The following is a 23,004-nucleotide window of genomic DNA, read 5'->3' as shown; positions in this document are numbered from 1 at the left end:
TATGACGGGGCATGAGTGAAGAGCGAATAATGCTAGTTTTTATTAGTTTATGATGTGTTTCATGTTTTGATTATTTTATATTATGGTTATTCATGAGACTAACGCAAAGGTTTTACGTATTTAATTGATTTTAATAAGGGCCTACAATGGTTCCAAGTTCTAATCTTATTTGACTTTCGTTGACTATACTTTTGTTTGCTTGATTCCTTAAGTTGACTTGTTTTTGAATGGTTGTGAAATTAGTCTTCCGCTGTGTCTTTGATAATTGCCTTAGCCGTATTCACGGTGGCGGTAATGTCTTAGAATTTCCTATTTCGTATTTTAAAAGAGTAAAACAGGTATTTTAAAGGAAAGGAATTTCTAGGGTGTTACACTAGGGGGTGGGGAATCAATTTGGAATAAAAATGGGTAAACTCAAATAAAATGGGGGAAAGGGAATGACAAAAATGGACAAGCAAACAACAACAAAGGGCACGATACCCATTCCCTTTGATAATTAACCCTAACCAAACGACCCCTGAGTATGTTTCTTTCTTTAACCCACTAAGGGATTGTTTGGTTCGCACAGGGGAATGGGAATGGAATGTCGAGAGGGAAAGAAAGAGACCGAAAAGGGTTAACCCTAATTTGGCTTGGTTGGTTGGTTATGTTTAGGAAACGGAATGAGTTACCCATTGATTTCCTACGTGATTGTTTGGTACAAACAAGATAATCAAAACTATGTATTTAAATTTCTTTTTATTTTTTTCCAACAATACAAACATGATACTTCTAAGAATAAATTTGATAGACCTGCTATTTAAAAATAATACGATTAACCTATTTCATATTTCCTATAATATGAAAGAAAAAATGTAAGCAAAAAAATATTAATATATAATAAAATCTTTTTAGCTCCATTGAATAAAAATTCAAGTTATCATTTCTTGGTGAAAATAATACCAAAATACTTGTTCCTACAAAAAAGTTCATACCAAAAGTGATCTGGTAAAATTAGCATACGCCTGAAGTCCTAGCCAATAGCTCTTCCTACATATAGTTCATGCCAAAGTAGTAGTTTGTGAATAACACCTAAGCTATTTGGAAACCATACATCAAACCACAGCATATAAGATTTGAGCATTATTATCACTATTTCCCCTTAGAAGACTCTTTACATAGTCACTTTTCAAAGCATTTGGACTTTTTGAAAATTTCATGAGCTTATTTGGTTGTGTGGTTAAAATGTTGGCCATTTCAAAAACTTGGGTGGGAGTAAGGATGGCAATGGGCGGGTCGGATGCGGATGATGGTACCTCCATACCCATACCCGCCTAAAATTCTTATACTCATCCCCGCCCCACCGCCCAAAGCGAGTACAATATTAACATTCATACCCGCCCCACCAGGTACAAGATAGGATCCATCCCCGCTCCATCACCCACTTTGATATTCATACACACCTCATACCCGCCCCAAAACCGCCTCAAACCCATTGCCATGATGTTGAATTATATTGTATCACATATTGACAATTATATCAAGTTAGGTTAAAAAATTGAGACGTTACTATTCAAGCTTATTTGGCCTTAGGGGTATCAAGTTTCATAAATTCTAAACTCTTCTAAAGGAAATATGGTGCGGGTATAAGGCAGGTACGGGGCGGGGCGGATATGGGGCGGGTCCACTCTAAAATCCATACCCGCCTCATCACCCATGGCAGGTACACATTTTATACCCATCCTTGCCCCATCACCCGCCAAAACTCCCTCCATCTCCCTGGGGCAGGTCTTCCATTTAACCCAAGCCACTACCATCCCTATGTGTAGTGGGAGTGACACCTTCTAAATTGAAAAAGAGTAGTTCCTATTCACTCGTATCGATCAATTTTTTCTCTCTTTCATCCGCATGTTGTTCACGATCATTGGTGCATGCCATCACATTAGTCATATTGGAAAGATGAGTATTCATATATTTCATGAATGTTTGTAAGCTAGACAACTCATTAGAACTTCCAGCACCACCACTTCCTCTCTTACTTCTTTTTTTGAAATTTTTTTCAATCATGATCTTTTTTGGAAGAGAAGAAAAAAGATTTAACAGTTTGAGTGGCATTATTTCTACCAAGTACTTCCTCTTCATCACTTAATTTGAGCATAACTAGTGGATCGATAACTATTTTCAAATTGTTGATTGCCTCAACAAAATATTCAGTTGGTTTTCCAATAGCATAGTCCTTGCCATAATATTCATAAGTTCATGAAATTACTAAAAAGGAACTTCATACAAGTTTTTGTAACATGGATGATTTTAACAAGGACAAAAATAAACATAGTAATCAAATAACTAGCATCATCAAGTATCTCAAACATAACTAAAATTACCTTAAAAAAGTTATCACAACTTGCAAAACTCATCATAAACAGACTCTTCCACACAAAACATTTTTTGTTCATCATCTCAAATTAATCCACTTGTACTTAACATATGAGAAATAGCTATAAGCTTGGCTATAAGTGTCTTAAGCTGAGAGTCAATGTATGGTGAAGTCTTCAAACCACAACCAGGATGTGCCTTACTTATGACCTCCTCCAAGCGAACCTTATAGTCGCTTTTGATTCCACTATCACACCTCCAGTGAGGGTCAACAACTATCTTCCTGAGCGGTCCAAAATCATTAATTTCTCCCTCTTCCGCCTTCACTTGCATTACTTTCGTCCACCCTACTATAGCATTTGAACCATATTAACATGGAAAAACAACACTAATATATATATATATAAATGAAATTAATTAAGAAAATATTCAATACAAGTAAATAAAAGAAATAAATATAAGTCCAATTACAACATCCATGACTTAATATTAAAAAAAAAATAAAAAATTAAAATTGAAATTGAGATAAACATATAAGTCTTGAGTTCAAATGTAACAAACAAACTTCAACAAAAAAAAATATCGCAAAGTAATTCAGGAAGCATGTATGTTTTACTAAGTTATGTTATAAGGCACAAGCAAGCACAATTATTCAACCATGTGTTTGTAAATTATACCAATTGATCAACAATTTGGGCATCATTCGGGGACAAAACTAGTAACTAATATATAAAGCAAAACTTATCATTAGGCCACAAGAAAATGACACTTGGCATTTCAACTTTTCGCTAAATGTCGTGTCACGTAGTCGACATTTAAGGATTATTTAGACTTGTAAGATTTATTTGAATATAATATTTTTTTATTTAAAAAGTTAAATAGATTTGATTTATAGAGATTTTGTAGGACAAAAAAGTTTAGAGTTATATTTTAATGAAATTTGGATAGAATTTTAGGATATATTGGTTGATTTAGAGTTTTATTATCGATAAATTCAAATATTTCATAAGTACAAATTAGGTCATGTTTAGCAAAAGTAGCAGTAGCGGGTAGCTTTTAGCAGTCGAGTAGCGGGTAGCTGTTAAGGTAGTGAGTAGCTGTTAGATTGTCAATTAGTATGGGGTAAAGGTTACCTGCCAAAGTAACGACTGATAGTATAAGTGATTAGAAAAAGTAGCGATTGCAATACTAAAATATATCAAAATTCATATAAATATTATTTAAAAAGTAATAATAATGTGGCAAACGCTACCCGCTACTACTTAACGCTACTATTTTTAACGTTTGAGAAAAACTACCTAAACGCTACCTCTATCGCTAGCCGCTACTAGAACTACTACATTGCCAAACACTATGCAATTTTTTCTAGTAGTGTTTTGATTGGTTAAAAGGCTAACCACTACCTTAAACGCTACCACCACACAAGGCCTTATTTTATAGTTTTGTTTAAAAAATTTTAGATTATAACTCTTAATAATTATCTTATAAATTTAAATCAACTATTAATAAAAAGTACTATAATTGCTATATTGTAGTTTATATTTTTCATAAAGACGTTGCGGATATTGCTAAATTAAATTAAGATTAGTCGTACATAAGTTGTAACACCCCCAAGTTACTCTCTAATAATAATAATAATCATAAGCATATTTAGGGAGTAACTTGAGTATATTACTGCCACATGATTACGGAAGGCTTAACAGAGACATACAGCGGAAAAAAGTACTTATCATTTATTATTATTAATAATAATAATAATTCAAGACAATTCTAAAGTAATTGAAACACTGGTACTAGGTTTTCTAAACTGAACTAGGTGATCACCGCCCATCGTCCCCAATAATGTAGCATTTAATTCCCATCGTCTGATCGCTAAAACAAAGGAGAAATATATATTCGCCAAAATGCTTAGTACATACAAATGCTAGACATGTAAAATCAATTTAGTCAATTAAACATGCTTTTGAAAGATCCGACTTTAAATCATGATTTATCCAAACCACTCATGAATAAAAAATCTCATATTAAAACATATCAATTTTCGTAATTGACATCTTTCAAAGATAGTTTCGAATAGAATATGGGTTCAATACTCATTTCGTAAATCATTTTTCCACCTAAGTGTGCACACCCCCAAGCTAGTAACTCCTTTACATAGTGCTATAAAGGGGAAATACTAGGCCATGCACAAACCATAGTCTTCAATTTTATCTCCGCATAGTAGGAGTCATAGATCCAAAGATCAATAAATAAATCCAATATATAAACTTTTCAATATCCCATACTCGGGATAATTTAATTTAATATAAACAATAAAACTAGCTTCCTTTTTAAACATCTTGAATATCAATGCAAGTTTATAATCAACCATATAAAACAATTAAACATTTAGATTAAACAATTAAAACATGCTTCACCGAAATATAATTCATAATTATTCAAACATGGATCGAAATCATTTAACTTATAAATCGTGTTGCATATAAAAGTCACTTTACAAAAAATCTAGCCACATGTATGTACCTCGATCTTTGAACACAAGTATGAAACTCCTAATCATGGACTCCAAATTCCTCCTACAACGAACCAATCATCCGAATCAATACTTTTCAACCCATAGACACAAGGACTTAGAATACCAACTTTAACTAGTTGAGCATGGACAATTGATTATTTTGACCCTTTTATAAATTTAATAATTGTTTTTTTAAAATTTTTTTAATAATCCATTAAGATGGAACCTGGTCGTGTTGTGTTGGCGGCGGCTCAGCAGAAGCAGGACAAGTATGGGGCGCGTAGCAGGCCTATTGGCTATGGTTTTCTTCCTTTCTCCTTTTCTTTGTCGGGGGAATTAGAGAAGGATAATATTGCGTTGTTGAAGCGGAATCAGGTGTTTTTTAGGCGGCTGTTAGGCGGTTCCGGCGACTGTATCTTTGGTCAGTATTAGGGCTGTTTTTTTCTAGGCAGTTTGGCTTCGTTTCAGGCCTGGTTTTATTTTATTTTTGGGAGGATTCTACTCGTCTTTTTTTTCAGTTTGTCCTGGCGGTTCAGGGGTAGGTGCAGGGATGTGTTTGGGTTGCGTTTGGGCTATTTTAGGCAGCAATGAGGTTACTTGTTTGCTATTTTTCTTATTGTGGTTTTTGTTTGTTTTTCTAGCAATCTGTTCAGCCTTTTGAGGCCTTTTAGTCACGTATTATTTTTAGGCAAGTATCTGGACTTTTAGTGCATTTTTGCTGTAGTTTCTTGGGCATTGTTGGTGCTGTTTTCTGGTCCGTTTGGGTGCACTTTGGTGGACCGTTCAACTGTTTGTTTAGGTGCAAATTTTTGGTTGGATTTCTGGTCATTTAGGTGCAGTTTTGGGGTGGTTTTGGTCGGTTGATGAAGTTAAGCGTGCAGTTTTGGGGTGCTTTTGGTGCAATTTTTGGTTCATTTTTAGTGTGATTTTGGCGTGCAGTTTCGGTGCGTTTTTGGTGCAGTTTGTATTGTGCTATTTTGCGTTCTTCTCGTGGCAATTCGCATTGGTGTTATGCCTCCTATTCATTTTTCATTGCTCAATTGTGGGTCTTAATGGGTGTAATTAAAGATGGTGGGGGTAATGGGATCACAAAAACTTCTTTGCTTACTCATCTCCGTGTTCGTCACTGTTGTGCGCATGCATGGGATTTGACCACACTCTCTTACTTCCAATTTGGCTATTTTCTTGGAGGCGGAGTCAACCTTTCATTGTATGGCATTTGGCTATGTGGGGAGTGTTTCAAGACTCATACAGCTCGTATGAAATGTCAACATGGTCCTAATTCTGATGATTTTGTGGATTGACTTGATTCTAAGGATGGTGTTGTTCGATTTGTTCTTTATGGTTTTCCTAAATCGCAGGTCTTTCTTCTGAGGTATCTGATCTTGTTCCCAAAGTGCCTCGGTAGCGTCATTTTGCTTTTGATGTTGCTCTCCTTGATAGTTTAATTTGCTATCTAAGCGGTTTCGTTCAGTGAAATATATGCCTCTTAAGAGTCGCTTGGGTTTTTCTAGGGTTCTCAAAGGAGTGCTTGATAAGGTGATTTGCAAGCATAGTGACATCTCTTGCTAGATTCAATAGCTTGTTGCATCATTGTGTCCTTAAAACCTTTTCTCCACGGAGTAATCGTGAGTGTACTTTGGGTATCAGGCGTCAACGGTAGGAAGAGAGTATCTCCACTGCCATTCATTCATGGTGTGAGCCTGGCGGTTCTGTGCAACTTGTGCGAGACACGTTGGCTGATGTGTCTCCACCTTTACTGGATGCTAATGAGGACCATGATTTATTTGGTATGTCTATTTTATTTGGTGATTTACCCCCGTCCCTTGGTCATAATTAGTAGTGTTTTTAGCTCTTTAGAGCCACTTTTATTACTAATTTGTGTTTTCGTAGTTTTGGTAGTGTTTTGTAGGGAATTTCACATTTGGAGCATTTTCCTGGGATTATTTGGAGCAACTACGAGCATTGGAAGAGCACGACCACCTTTCGTAGCCCAAGGCTGGTTAGAGTCATCAAACCAGTGATTAAGGGCTCGATATTTGAGAAGCCGAGGCATTGGACACCGAGTACTCAAGCCCCTTAGAGGAAATGTGAATTAGTTCAAGTATCAAGGCCCAATCAAAATTCAAGATGATGCCCAAGTGGCTTTGCCCGGTCAGGCACCTCGCCCTGAGGCGCGCCTGGCCGGGCGGGGCGGAAGAATTAAAGTAGCTAGCTACCCTTGCCCTGTCTCGCGCCCGACCTAGCGCGAGAGATACCTCAAGGATAAAAAGGCAGGCCTGGTTGGGCACTTGGGCGAGTTGGCGCCCGATCAGGTGTGTGTTATGGAGTTCAATTCCGGTGATTTTTACTTAATTCTAATTAGGATTTTTAGAAGCTTGGTATAAACATGTTTTAGTTTTTTTTTTTTTTTTTTTTTTTTTTTTTTTTTTGTGATACGATTATCTCTTCTCTTAGCTATTTTTCTCTGTACTTAGTTTTTAGCTGAAACTTCTCTCGTTTTTTTCTCTCTACAACTCTTGATTTAATTCAGTCCATTATTATTTATGTTAACTTTTGTAACGATTTCTTCTCTTTTATTCTTAGTAATTTAATTTCTTTCTTTGATCATGTCTTGTTTAATTGCTTTGATTAGTTTAGATTTTATTATGTGTGAGTAGTTTTCTTTCTAGGGTTTGTAAGGATCCATAAATAATATGAAGGGGCAATTTATTATTCTTAATTATCAATAATGTTTGATTAATTTCTTATTGATTGATTTAATGCTATGCAATTAGACTTGCACATACATTATCTTCAAGAAAAGAAATTCAATTCGTTAAATATTCATGCGACTTACCTTGCTTTTCTCTATTTGCTCAACAAGGAAGTTCAAAACTTCTTCTCGTTTCCATGTCTTTTCTTTTAAGGGAGTTCAAAAACTTTTTCAAAATTTTCATGGAGGGAAGTTCAAAAATAAAACTTCATTTTTCACGTCTTTCTTTTTTAGGAGAAAGTCCGTACCCTCTACTCATCTCATGACAAAAATGACGGAAACTTTTTGCTTTTGCATTTTCTGTTGCTTGTGTCTGCACATGTCATGTCAAGTCAAGTTTGGTCAAGTCAGTTGGTCAAGTCAATCATAGTCTATACGAGTCCCTTGGCAAATTTTATTTTGCAGGTCTCAATTACAGCCCACGTTCGGGGACAAGCGAACCATCTACAGTCCATGTTCGAGGACAAGCGAACCATCTACAGTCCATGTTCGGGGATAAGCGAACCATTTACAGCCCATGTTCGGGGACAAGCGAACCATCATCATTTTAGTGATCATCTCCCAGGCGAGGACGATTCACGGCGCAAGGTTCTCGGTACACAGAGACTTGCAATCTCATCATCAGACAAGCTTTTCCTCAAGCATGGAAAATTATCAGTCGTTGCCACCTTTCAAGGCGAAGAAGTCAGCGATTATATCAAATTTCCTCAAGCATGGAAAACATCACATCAAACATCATCCGGTGGATTTCTTTAAGCATAGAAAACTACCAAACTCATTTGCCAACGATACACTGGTGTTAGATACACATTCTATCCCTTTACTCATTTATCTGTGGAACTAACATTTTTCTACAGGTATCGACTTATACAAAGTGATTTAGGATCGCAAAACGTCTAAATCATTCTCCGTCCCTATCGACTACTTTGACTATTGTTTTCGAAACTGACGTTTCGACAAACTCAGTCAAAGTGGGGGCTTTTGTAGACACCTAAAAATGTCTCCCCAAAACCAAATTCAATGATGAACAACCTTTCACCACCATTGTAGGTCGGTTTGATTATTTAATCTTTGGAGTGCTTAAATCCATATTTCCATTCAATACATTTCATAAACCAACTCAATTCTTAGTCCATTTCCCTAAACCATAACCTATTTTCCACTTTTCGTATGCACTTCACAAAACCGAGAGAACCTGATTTTGTGGCCCTATTATTTTGATCCAATTATTATTAGGTAGGATAGGTCTTTCAATAAGTTTTCCAACGGTATATCATAAGCCCAATTCCAATTTAAAATGAAGAAGATATGAGCAAAACACTAAACTCGGCCCAAAATCAATACCCTTTCATTAAAACGGCCACATCTTAAAATATACAAAAGATATAGACCTGATTTTAACTAGGTTGGAAAGAAGACTTGATAAGCTTTCCAACGATATATTACATTCCATATTTCAAGTTACGGATCAAAAGTTATCATAGTTTTAAAAGCGCGTAAAAAACTGGAATTATCGCGCAGCTTCTAATATGCCACGTCGTGGCAAAAGCCAATGTGGCACGGAAATTTGTACCGTGTCATGGAAATCTGTATCTTGTTGCGGTACACATACCGTGACACAGTGATTTTTTCGTGTCTTTTTCGCATTTTGTCACGCGTTTATGAACCTGGACTCAATTTTGGGCAGATTGCACACCGCGACACGGCGCTATGTACCGTGCCATGGTGGACAATGCCGTGACATGGTGCCCAACACTGTGTCACGGTGCCCAACATCGTGTCACGGTGCCCAAATATGGTTTTTTTGCGGTTCTTATCTCTTCTAGGGTTCCGTGCATCCCCCTATTAGTCTCCTCTATAGATATAGACTTGATTTCTGCACTTTAGAGGCACCAAAAATCATACTCTCTCTCCCTACTCTAAAAATTATCCTCTTCTCCCTCTTTAACCTGAATTCTAGCCTTCCCTATTCTCTCATAATACTTCCTCTAAGCACTCTAAGAAGTCCATACTTGACCCGAGGTTCTGTCCTTAAACCAAGGCATGAAAGGTAGAATTAACTGAGGGTTTGGACCAAATCAACTCTATTTTTATTTAATTGTTTCAATTTGATTTATATTTTTATTGAAGTTACTAACAGTTTATTCTTGATGTAGCAATTCAAGGAAACGCGAAAAATGAGGAATTAATCATTTAATTATTCTTATTTTTATTCTTGTTGCTAGTATCATGGTTAGGTTTTATTATTGTTATTATTTGATTTGAATAACGCAATTATTGTTGAATTGCTTCCAATGTTAATGTTGATTCTATTACTATTTATGATCACCATATTGCATGTTTAAAGGGAATATGTAATTGAAAATCACGCATAATAAGATAATTTAGACAATCAGTTTAGGTTCCTTTTAATCTTGTTGTTAATTGAAGTGATCACTAATATTTTAGAATTATATGTTGCATTAATATTCAACAAAATTAGCATAATAATAGTTTGGAGCAAATTGAATCTTTGTTTGTGTGCCTTTGAGATCGCAGGAATCACTTTTCACAATAAGAATCGAGTAAAGGCCAATACGGGTGAATGTGACTCCATGACTCACTTCGTACCATCATCCCCAATTCTCCTTTCGTGGTTTCAAAGCATATGGAGTTAGTAATTTAATGGATTATGAATGGGGTGTAACCTTCACGGGTCAATCGTTGTTGACTATCGTTGTCTCTTAATCGTGGTTGCCTTAAATGATCCGTGAACGGTTTACAAGTTCCTTAAAAATTTGTTGGCGGCTTCCTACTTTGCTTTGTCCCTAATCGTGTCCCTAATTGTAATGTCAATTCCCACTTCCTATGAGTGCCAAGCATATTCACCCATGCTTAACGTAGGCACACTTCGAACGACGCCTACACATATTATATACTCGTATAACTTATTTTGAAAATATGAGCATTAACTTTTATAATGAAATTTAGGTATCGGATTCCTAAATCTTCACAATTTGGAAACTTGATATTTTAATCTAAAATTATATTTGTAGGAAATACACAGTATTTGAATCAATTAACATAAATAAAAATACATTAAAATAGAACATAATGTAAGAGGAAAAGTCTTCATAAGTAAAAATAAGGAAAATTTCACATTTACTACCAGCGAAAGCACCACGTATCAGATTTACAACCTGTTTAAAAAAATATTTTATATTACTACCACCCAAATTCCCTAACTGCATATATTGCTACCACTTAACAGAATTCGTTAAGGTTCCGTTAAGTGGGCCCCATATTTCATTAAAAAATAATTTAAATAGTATAAAAAAAAACTTTAAAAAAAAAATAATCTCAAACACCTCCCCTCCCCTTCCCGGCGTCAGCCACCCTCCCCCCTGCTGGCGGCCATCTGTTTCCCCGAAACCGGCGAACCCCACCTCCTCCATTTCCCCTCATGCCAACCACCCCTAACCTCATGGTCGGTGCACACCCGCCTGCTGCTCCGTCACCTCCGCCGCGAAATTCCACCACGTTCTTCATCGGCAGCGCCCCGACCTTTCCCCCACCCCTTCGCAGCCAACGAACCCCTTTCCCCTTCTTGTTCCTGACCACCAGCCCCAAACCACCAGCCAATTGAACCCTAAAATTCGAGATCGAAATTGAAATCGAAATCATAAACCACCAGCCCCAAACCACCGAAATCGAAACCCTCGTTTAGGGTGGTTTGGGGATGGTGGTTTAGAATTAGGAATGGCCGAAAGGGTAAGGGAAGGGGAGGGGGTCGATTTCGGTGTGGGGAATAGGGGGGGCCAATTTTCGGTGGGGGAAAGGGAGAGGGAGTGGTTTCCGGTACGGGGTGGGGGTCGGGGCAGCAACAACGGGAAAGGAGAGGGGTGGTTGTCTGCGTAGGTGGGGGAAAGGGAGGGAGTGGGGTCGCGCCGGCGCCGGCAAGGGGGAGGGGGTGGCAGTTGAGGGGACGGGTGGGCTGCAAGGTGGTTGAACGGTGGCTACACCCAACCAGCCGTTCTTGTGGGCCCCTCAAACAGAAACATTAACGGGGTTAGTCAATGGTAGCAATATATACAGTTAGGGAATTTGGGTGGTAGTAATATAAAATATTTTTTTAAACAAGTAGTAAATCTGATACGTGGTGCTTTCGCTGGTAGTAAATTTGAAATTTTCCTAAAAATAATTAAGGATTATAATCAAAATATTTCATTTATGATACTTACAATTATGCTATATATACTTGTAATATTTATAAAACATATGGTAGAAAATTATAAGGTGAAAGATTTTATTATATTCTTTATATGTATGGAAGTTTCACGTGGAACATTCACATTAAAATCATGTATATGATATGATCCCATATAAATACTTTACTAATATAAATCATTTGCTAATATAAAAAATTTAAATTTTAAAACTAAAAAATAAAAGACTAAGACATGGACATGTGTAGGGAATATTTCAACACTCAACTTTGAGCCCCACTGTGATCATGCTTTTAAGCATGGTGACGTCCAAAGGGAAAGAAGCTAAAGCAAAAGAGTCGCCAACAAGTTTTAGGAACTTGTAAATCGTTCACGGGTGTAAAGGTTACACCCCATTCACGATCACAGAGATCGCTGACTCCATAGCGGTCCAAATCTATGAGTGGATATTTGGTTGGATGCATGTATGAATTCAACCCCTAAAAGAGGTTGATCTAAACCCGCCCTAAATAGGCCTCTACTTAATTCTTATGATATTCATGTGCGCTTTCCGATCAACATAAACTCAATAAATTAATCCTAACACTAGTAGAAAGAGTGCTATTTGCAACGCCTTATTTGTAACTGGCGTATGTTATGCTAGTTACGAAAGCATTAATAGTAACCGACTAAAATAATGTCAGTTACTAATTTTATGATATTTGTAACCGGCGTAGTAAATGTGAGTTACTAATATGTGGTTGATCATTATTTGAAGATTTTTTGGTAACGAACTATATAAATGCCAGTTACAAATATTAAGTCAAAAAAACTTTGACCAAAATTTTTTTAACTAGCTTACAAACGTCAGTTACAAATATGAAGTCAAAAAAACTTTGACCAAAAAGTTTGTAACTAGCTTACAAACGTCAGTTACAAATATTAAGTCAGTTAACGTTTGACAAAAGATTTATAACTAACTTACAAATGCTAGTTACAAATATTATTATTATTATTATTATTATTATTATTATTATTATTTTGAAGAAATTTATAGATATTATTTAGTAACTTGTTTTTAAACGCAAGTTATTAGTTCTTTAAAAAACAAAACATTATTTTTATTTAATTTTAATCTAAAACTAAAACATAGACTTTTCCTTAAAAACAAACACAGACTTAAAATTTTTTATTTTCACTTTAATTCTTCTTTGGCGCGACACAGAGGTTCCTGTATCCTCCACAACTTCTTCCTCCTTTGCTCCAACGAACTGCTCCAATCATAATTGCTTTGGTTTTTTTGAATTTTGGTTCAGCAAAATTCTTTCTATATCGTTGTTCAAAGGTATGTAATTTTTCAAATTAGGGTTATTCTAATTTTCCCAATCTTAATTCTAAAATTACGCCCTAATATTGGAATTGAATTTTGTTTTTCATTAAAGTTGAATACCCTAAGATTATGTATGAATTGATATACTCTAGAATTGTATTTGCTGCTGGCCTGCTATTTCTTTATTTGATCTGATTTCAGTTTCAAGGAAGGATTTATGTCTTCTGGTGTGATTTTATTTTGATCGAGGTTTAATAGATAAAGGTTCTAATTGGGGTACACTAGCCGAGTATGTCAGGCTGCTGTTTTTCTCTTTGAAGCGTGTGTAAATTTGTGTGTGCAAGTTAATTGAGATGTTTATATCGACTGTGAATAACTATTTTCAACATAGTGCTATAGATGTTTCCGGGAAATCTCCTAGGAACTTAGAGGTTCATCATGTGCTCTTAGAATCGCTTATTTTGTTACAGCTTACATATTTCTTTCTTGTGATGCTGATGCTGTCTATTTACAGGACCACATCAATTAATTCATTATTTTACTTTCCTGTTTGTATATGATAGACTGAAAATTCATTTCACTCCTTACCTTTCTTGGTTCTTTTGATATATGGAAAATGGTTGCTATATTTTAATGTACGCGAGGAGCTGGAAGATCGGTCATCGGTGTCTGAGTTATCTGATTCTGAATTCCTTGCTGATCTTTTGTCAGCTCAGGGAATTTTATCGATTCTTGATGTATAAAAATTATAGATTGAGTATTCATAAAGCTGCTATGTATTACGGAATTGAATGAAGCTATTATACTAAACAAACAAGTGACTGATTCTAACTATTATTATAGCTAGTTGCTGACACTAATACCTTGCTATTGTTGAATTTGTTACACCTGCTGCTTATAAGTATACTTAATCTATGTTGGTTGATTATTAATGCACAAATAAATCTATTATTGGCGATCACTTGAATTAAAATCATATTAGGCCTAAATTAAATTATGAATTATCTTATTAGACGTGATTTCAAGTACAAATTCCCTCTAGACCTGCAGAAAAGGCGTGATCAAGCAATAAATAATATAAAGAATAATCAAGCAATGTATAATTAATATACATAACAATCATCATCATAATAATCTCATCAAAGCACAATAACATTACTAGAAAGATCTTAAGCATGATACTAACATGATTAATAACAAATCCTAGAATGTCACTAATAATAAAAATAAAATCTTTAGCCCTAACATGGCACTAGAAATCATAAAACATCCTATCATGATACCAGAAATTAATATAATCTAAGCATGCTTTCTAAAGGAATAAAGTAATTGAATTACTCACTTTGTAGCCTCTTACCACTTATTAAAAGAATACACACGTTAGTAAACTTCAAGAATAAATTGAATCAAGCAATTAATTTAAATAATAATTGAATCATAGATTTGGGACCAAACCTTGAAAACTATCAACCTTTCACATCAAAGACGAAGGCAACTACAAGTTTGACTAGGAGTATTCAAGGCTCGTGAATGAGAATTGGTGTATGCTAGGGTAAGGTTAAGGAAATCATGAGAGAGAGATTGAATAAGCTTATAGCTTAGAGATTAAGCTTGTTGATGGTTGAGAAAATGGAAAACGACCTCTATTGGGTCGAATGATTATAAAAGAGTGAGAATTCGAATCAGAGTAAAACTCCTTTTATCGATAGGAGTATCGCGACACGTCAGATCCATCGCAGCACGATAAAAAATAGTTTTTGCGGATTTTGTTTTATCAAAACTTTTGATCTAGAAATAAAAATAAGATAAATATTATTTTCTTTGAAAGAACTTGAAGTATAATTTCCAACCCAATTAGAATCAGATTAAAATATTTTGTAGATTAAAAGATATGGCCAAAATAGTGAGAAGGTGTCGGTTTTGGATATAGTTTTGTATTTCACTCAAATCTTTTTCGTCATACCTCGGAATTAGTATTATAATATATCATTGGAAAGATAGTTTCAAGGTCTATCCAACCATATAAGATTTGGATATAAATTATGAGATACGAAAATAATATCTGAAAGTCATTCAATTTGAATGGAACAAGGACTTTCAAAAAGAGGAGTTTTATTCAAATTCAAACTCTTTAATCTTAGTTTTTGGAAAGGATAGATTGAACCTTCTAGGAACTTCTAGAAGCTTAAAATAAATCCTAATTGGTTTAGGAATGGGATTAAAGCCTTTGGACCCTCCACATGATCATTGGGTTGTAGGTAAGGCTCGGTTTGGGACTAGTTTAGTATTTTGGCCATAACTTCTTCGTTATAACTCGAATTTTGGCTTATAATATATCCTTGGAAATAATTTTCAAACCCCATCCAACTACATAATTATTGGAAACATATAATGGAACAACATAAACTGGTTTGAACGTTTTCATAAATAGGACACGAAATGAATGATTTTGGAAATATGAAATGAATTATTTTGATTTGAAACAATTTAGAAAAGGGATTAAAAAAGAGGAAATTCAGAACACTCTTCAACATTTCACCTCACTTGATAATCAATGACGTGAAAGATACCCATCATTGGGTTTGGTTTTTGGGGAGACACAATAAGGTGTCTACAACACATTTCAGCCATAGAGCTAGTGTACCCTGTTTTAGTATAATATATAGATCAAGGTGCAATCACCATCCTTCAACTTCTCTTAAATTTGTTCTTTATTTTAATGATTTAGAATATTTGCAATTATTAATGAAATCGTTTTCGTTGAAGATCTGACAATTGATAGATACAAGGTTTTTGTCTACTCCAATCCATAAAATAATTAGGCGAGTAACTACTCCATTCTACATCTGATTTTATATTACGGGTTTCATTTTTCATCGATTGTGTGTTAAACTAATGTGATTATTTACTTTTTAAAATTGAATAAATGTTCTATATGTTAATTAATTTTGAAAATCATGTTGAAGATCTACAGTATGTGTTTAATTGTTTGATTTGTTATAGGTACGATAAATCTTTGATATGATGTTACAGATATTACGAAGTATGATTAATTTGTATGTAATTTGATGAAAATGCGTTGAAAATTTACGCTCTTTGGTAAAATAAAGGGATTATTATTTGGTTAGTTGCTAGCTGTATGTTAGAATTAACGACAAACATGATCGAATAATATATTGTTGTTGATAAAGATGTTCCGTTTTAATTATCAATTCATCTAATACTCTTTTTTTTTTTTTTCTTTCAACAGATTTCTCGAATACAGGGGAAAACAATTGCTTAAAAATCAAATCTTCGGGAATCATAATTTTTTTTAATTATCATTTTTTTTTCAGTTTTTTCGCATTTGATTTTTAACCAACAATGTAATGTTGTAATCTTGATTAATTGAATATTTTTTATATTAACGTTTGACGTTTACAGTTTCAATTTGGTTTGCCTTGACAAAGGTTAATAATTTAGATCGATATGAAACTTCTATGATCTGTGGACTTGAAAATATATATATATTTTTATTTTTTATTTTACAAAAAAATAAACTTAGCAAAGATCCCAAGACAACCGCTGTCTTTTCCTCTAAAATATTTATTAGATTTATTGAGGAAAAAGAAAACGGTTGTCTCATATAACCATTTTCTTTTCATTTGCATATAGAACATCTTTTTTACCCGATCTATAAGCTTTACACACCGCTTTGCAGAAGAACGCTTCTGAGGCGTTTTATAAGGCATATTTCAATCGTTCTCTATTCCCTTTTTTGTTGTAGTGCCCCTCCCTAATTTGTTCGGGGTCGGGGTGTTACACTAGTAGTAATTGGCATTAGGTTAGGCCAATTATGAATAGTACATTATTAATACTCCCTCCGTCCCTTAATTAGATGCCTACTTTTTATTATTATGTGAGTAATAAATGCTTGAAATAGGCATCTAACTGTTGGGTTTTGGTAAGTCTAACTCATCGTGGAAATAAAACCCAAGCCCAAGAAATACTCACAACTAATATAACTAAAAGACATAAATAACAAGATAAGGGAAAAGACCAAATTACCCTCGATGTGTGCTTTGCTCACACTACGAAGCTCTTGCTTGAGAATGTCGAGTCTTGCAAGTGCAAAGACCTCCAACGGTATCCACCAGCAACACGACCCGACCGGTCTCTTACTTGGAGTTTAGCCAAGTTGGACCAAAAACAACTACTCGAGTATAAAGTGAACTTAAGGGTTTTCTCTCAAGTGGAGATGCTTTTTTAAGTTCTTACTCAAGTGAACAATCCCAAGGTATGCCTTGGCTATTTATAAAGAGTGCTTCCTTGTGAATTCCTCTTAACTTTCAATGTGGGACTTTTTCTCTGAAATTATTCCACATGGAAAGAATGTTGAATTCAATTCCTAGTTAAATAAACCAAGGAATCACTAAGTAACAAGTGTCACATGGTTAGGTGAGGACCACTTCCCCACTTGCTCCCCAAGGTAACTCACATCCATTGTGAGCTAACCATGTGGCACCCAACCTTGAGCCCCAAGATGGGTTCGGTTGGCCCGCCACCCATTCGACCCGCATCCATGATCACCCGGGTCCGCTGCATATTGTCACATGGCACTACCAACGTGGCGCGCTGCCACTTAGTGGTTGCCAACATGGCGCACTACCACATGGTGTGCTGTCACTTGGTGGCTGCCACATGGCACGCTACCACTTGGTGGTTGCCAACATGGCGCATTGCCACCGTGACGCGCTTCCATTTGGCGCGCTTCCCTAGCCTATCGCGTGGCTAGGCCATTTCGAGGCTAAGGTTTTTACTTATTACTTGAAGCAATTTCCTGTCTCGCCAATTCCCAAATTTTGGCTCGACTTTTGAGATTCATTTTTGACGCTCTAAGCTCGGAATCCGACATCTTTGTTCATAATACTCGAGCGACTCATTAATTCCTTCCGTATTAATTCGTCGTGTCGGATCCTTAGTTGCTTGGGTGTGACTCAAAGGGTTCAGTCAAGATTAAGCTGTATATATTTTATACATTAGTATTACTGATCGGAAGCGGCCTCCAACTAGGCATTCCGATTACTTGACCTCACTGAATAATTAGCTTTCTAATAATTTTGAACCCTTTATCGGAATAATACACTTGTTCTAAGGACACCATTCCTATCAATCTCCCACTTGTCCTCCCGGACAAGTGTGCTTTTAGTGTATAGCCTTTTTCCTATGTCACTTAATGTCTCTTCATGAACTATAAGGTAAGATTATTCATCATCCTTATTAAGTCTAGAAGTGTTTATCGAAATCCGAGTTTGACTGTCAATAAACAGACGATTTCTAAAATCCGCCCGATTACGGCTATACATTTCACAGTCTCGCTCTTTGAGAGGCCTTGTAAACAACAAAGACATGTTCCCTATTGTTAGTAGGGGGACATTCCCAGTCTTGTAATGTCAGCTTCTCTTACTAAGAGGACCTAGCCGCTCGATTGTTGCCGTTATAATCCCCATGTACGGTAGACGTTTGACTAACATCAAAACGAACTAGTACTCAAAGAAGAGAACTCACAATACTCATTGTTGAGGAAAGAGGTTCCGATAGCCATAATGAGAAGTATACTTATGACGATTTTTAAAACTCTTAAAGTATTCTCATAGGTTGGTCCGCTATAATTCTAAACTAATACATGTGCAAATGATTTATGACAAACAAGTCCTTGTAGCAAAAGAAACGGTGCTATAAACTATACTACAAACTAATCTTAAGTGGTCATTGATCGTCCATCATTCAAATGACCTTAATTAGGGATAATTTTCGATTATAATATTCAACGTTCACTTGATAGGTGATTCTTTATCCAAGACATATTCGTTACAATATACACATATATTTGTGAAATAGTAGAGTAATCCGTATCATTTTACAATCGACATAGTAAATCCATATAAAATCGATACGAAAAACATAATAATATTTATTCACCTTTACTCTGCACATTTATCAAATTATGGAAAAGCGTATCGTTTACAATCGCCACTAAAACCCAAAAATCGATACGAAAAGCATTTTTTACACTAGATTTTAAATTTTGTTTGACAAAGAGAACATAAAATATGTCATGGCTTATTAGAAAACCATTTAATATTATAGTTTGAGGTTGCATGTTCGAATCTTGTATAGAGCATATGTAGGGATTTTTTTTTTTTTTTTTTTTTTTTTGTGTAGAAAATGAGTTCAATAACTGTAGGGATTATAATCGCTACAATAATTACCATGATTAAATGTAGTATCTATATCGATTAATGAGGAAAACCCCATTGAAAGCGAAAAACACTTCTAAAGGCTATGGTAATGGCAGATATTGTATCGTATAACCATTCGTTGGGATTTTTTTTATAGCAATTACAATCGATACAAAATGTTAAAATAATCGTAACAAAAAGACATTTTTCTTGTAGTGTGAATATTTTTATTATGACTACCATTATTAATTTTTAGTGTTAAAGATATATTGTGAAATTATACTTATACCCTATAAACATATTTTTCTCCTAGTGCACAAGAGCTGGAACAACCTCTTGAACAAGTGATTGTTTGCCATGGATAAGATGTTCATTGTCTCTCTCTACTTCCTCTAAGCATCGGTGTCCATCCTTTCCTTCTTTCATCTTCTTTACAAACGCCATAAACTTCCTCCAGTTATCATCTTGAAATAAATCTGGATTCATTCTTAAATATGTGAACGCACACATTTCTCTTTCACCTGAATTCTCATCTACTTGTAATGTAGAAGCCTTTAAAATTTGCTCATGTGCTTGCTCATCATATCGTGGTAATGCGTTCTCTCCAGCCAATGGAACTTGAGCTAGTTGAGTAGCTGAAACTACTTGCTTCACTAGCTTCTCTGGAGCACATAAAGCATCTTGTGGCTGCTCATGATCACGCATCTCAATGCACGTAAAGTTAAATATGGTGCCATGGTGTGCAAGCATTTGGGCAATTGGAAGGTAACCATCATGGAATCTTGTGTTGTAATACCCAGCAGTTAGCTCGGGAGCATGGGAGCGTGTCCCATAGTGCCAGTGAATGCCAGCAATTTTAATGGAGATTTTAACACTTGTATATGTAAAGATTTCAGTGGCCAAGGAAAGGATATTCTCTCCATGATCTATGAGCATTTTTGAATACCAAGTAAGGAAAAATTCTCCATAGGGGCTACTCCACCCACCACTTTCCTTGCGAAAAAATTGTGTTTCTTCTGGCCAATTGTTATAATGACCGGCATCTGTTGGACCAGAGTGACCCCATTCTGGTTTACCAACAACTTCTGCAGCATCTCTTAATTTACTACTCATGTACTGTATAAAAGCAAGCTAAGTAATCAATAAAACAATACCAATATATATGAAATTAAAAATATGATTTATCATTAAAAACTTAGAAGAATTAATGAATATAAAACAAGGAGAAAAAGGGCAGAGTATACCTTGTCAAAACATTGGAAGGCTCCGATTCCCGGAAACTTCCAAGTTCCATCTTGCTCTGGGTATGAAGGGTATCGTAGCTCACCGGCTGGACCCATCCCTACTTGTATCTCCTGTTAAGATATTAGTTTTTTCAATTAAATACACAATAATTACCTACATAGTTAGTAGAAGTGGGTGTCATGGAAAAACTTTTTTTGTTAGTGTGATCTAAGTTAATATGGAGAGATGAAATTTTTTGGAGATTATTTGCCAAAAAAAAAATGCACAAAATTAAAGGAATGAGGTTTTGGAGAGTTGTGGTAAGAAGTTTAAAAAAAATTAAAATTAATTTTTTTTTTAAAAAACTTGAGAATTATTATATAGGTATTACTTATATTAGTGAAACAACTAAAATAGTAAGGAATTGTTTAATTCACTTGATTTTCATGTGACCAAGCAAACAAACTAGTTATTTCCATGATACTTTAAAGGAATCTTACCACAATGGTATTTCCAAGGAGGTGTTGAAACTGAATTTTAAAAGCACGCATAAAGTCAGCATAACATTGCAAAGGTGTTCGCCCCTTTAGTACTGGGAGGGTATCACAACCAAGTGATATGTATTCAAAATTTCTCCTACCCCATTGATCCGTATATACAAGATCTAGATCCTTGTGAATTTCTTCAACAACCCATTTTGGCAAAGGAATTCTGTACGAAAAAGGAAAATTGTAGCAACTTATCTATCCTTTGTATCAATTAGTCAAATTTCAAACTTGAAATAATAAGACATACAAGAAATCATGCATCATACTTATAACTTTAGAATAATTCAATCCCTCAATTTTATAAAATTAAGTTCATTAATTTATTATTTCAATGTAGATTTGTGTAAAATAATGCCAGTTAAAGATTTTTGCAATTTACATTTACTTTTTTTAAAGCACTCAAATTGCTATAAAGAAAGAAATCCTTATTTGTTATTATTTATCTTTCAAAACGATTATTAGTAAAATCTTGTACGTCTTCACAACAAATTTTTAAGTTTGTTAAGAGTGAATTAAAAAAATAGTAATAATTGTACAATTTTATACCTAAAATTAAAACTACATCCTAAAATCTAAAGAATCTAATAAGAAATAAAAGAGGTTTTTTTAAGAGAGAAAATGAAGGAATTTAAGGGAGAAAATGTAAATAAGTAACTATTTTAATATTAATCAGATATTTTGTTACAAGTTTTAATACAATTAATGAAAAGATAAATTTAAATCAAGGTATTGAATAATAATTGTGTTTTCAAAAACAAGTTTAGTAATTTTAATTGTCACTCACGAAATATTATCTCCCAAATTCAACCTCTGATAAGTCTTTGTTATTTTGTAATATAGTTGGTAAAACTTATAACATAAGACTTAATATATATTAGCAAAAAATCACTTATGTAGAGCAATTTTCTCATAATAATTACTATGTAGAGATTAGAGAGAATTTAAGAAAAAAAAACTTACGTGATGGAGTCACCAACATTACCACCACATTGATGGAATGACATAACAACCTGAACCTTCAACCCATGATTTTTCGCCATGTCTAACAAATCCATATAACCACCCCAATTATAATCCCCTGGATGTTCTCTCTCTACCAAACCCCACCACACATCCATCATTACTCCTTCTACTCCTGCGCTCTTCAATGCTTGAAAACTTGCATTCATCGCTTTCTTGCGATTTACTGTGTTATCCATCTTAACACTATCCAATGGCATCATCACATAAACTGGAACACCCTTTTCCTTCTTATTATGTGCACTTCCTCCCTCTATTATGTTCTCTTTATGCATTGTTGAATCCGAAACTGGTACTGTCGTAAAAGCCTGGCATGCCGATGTCAAATCAGCCCGGATTGGTGATCGACATGGGCTAATTGGTGGTGACAATGTGTCACTTAAGTCACCGGTTTGGCATGTTGCTTTGCATTTTAGCGACGGTGACGAAGACTTCCACACAGATGATGCATGTATTGTTGTTGCAAAATCTGTAGTGCTGAAGTTTGTTTCTACTAGAAGTGGTGTTCCCGAGAGTGATCTTATATGGTGTGTCTGGCTTAGCGTCATGGTTATAAACTAATTTCTTAATTTGACAATTTAGGATAATTCAAAATTTGAAAGGATATTCACAAAAAAAAATTAGGGAGAATAAAAAAGAAATTTAGAATATTAGTTTAAAAGATATGATTAATGAAGATAAATAATTTGAAATGAGGATAAATAATTGTGTGTAGGTTATAAATAGAATAACAGTATTCTAATCCTTAATAATTCTTAACCAAACTACTTATATTATTCTTAAGGAATAAGATTTGTGAGACAATAATTTAGTTGAAGTTATATCCTAATAAACAAACCCAAGGCAAGAAAA

At 34.8% G+C, this 23,004-nt stretch overlaps 1 protein-coding gene across 1 annotated transcript; it reads right to left on the bottom strand.

The window, feature by feature from the left end:
- Positions 1-19,669: 19,669 nt before the first annotated feature.
- Positions 19,670-22,700, bottom strand: LOC145609343 (beta-amylase 1, chloroplastic-like). Its single transcript, XM_081664847.1, has 4 exons — positions 22,093-22,700; positions 21,085-21,295; positions 20,605-20,715; positions 19,670-20,476 (listed from the first exon to the last, which is right to left on the bottom strand). The coding sequence occupies exons 1-4, from the start codon at positions 22,698-22,700 to the stop codon at positions 19,670-19,672; spliced, it is 1,737 nt and encodes a 578-aa protein (XP_081520973.1).
- Between the last annotated feature and the right edge of the window lie 304 nt (positions 22,701-23,004).

The sequence above is a fragment of the Chenopodium album genome, chromosome 23 (genome assembly GCF_948465745.1).
Source record: "Chenopodium album chromosome 23, dcCheAlbu1.1, whole genome shotgun sequence".
NCBI classification, from domain to species: domain Eukaryota; kingdom Viridiplantae; phylum Streptophyta; class Magnoliopsida; order Caryophyllales; family Amaranthaceae; genus Chenopodium; species Chenopodium album.
The sequence above is the reverse complement of the archived record's forward strand: the minus strand, read 5'-3'. Positions and strand labels throughout refer to the sequence as shown.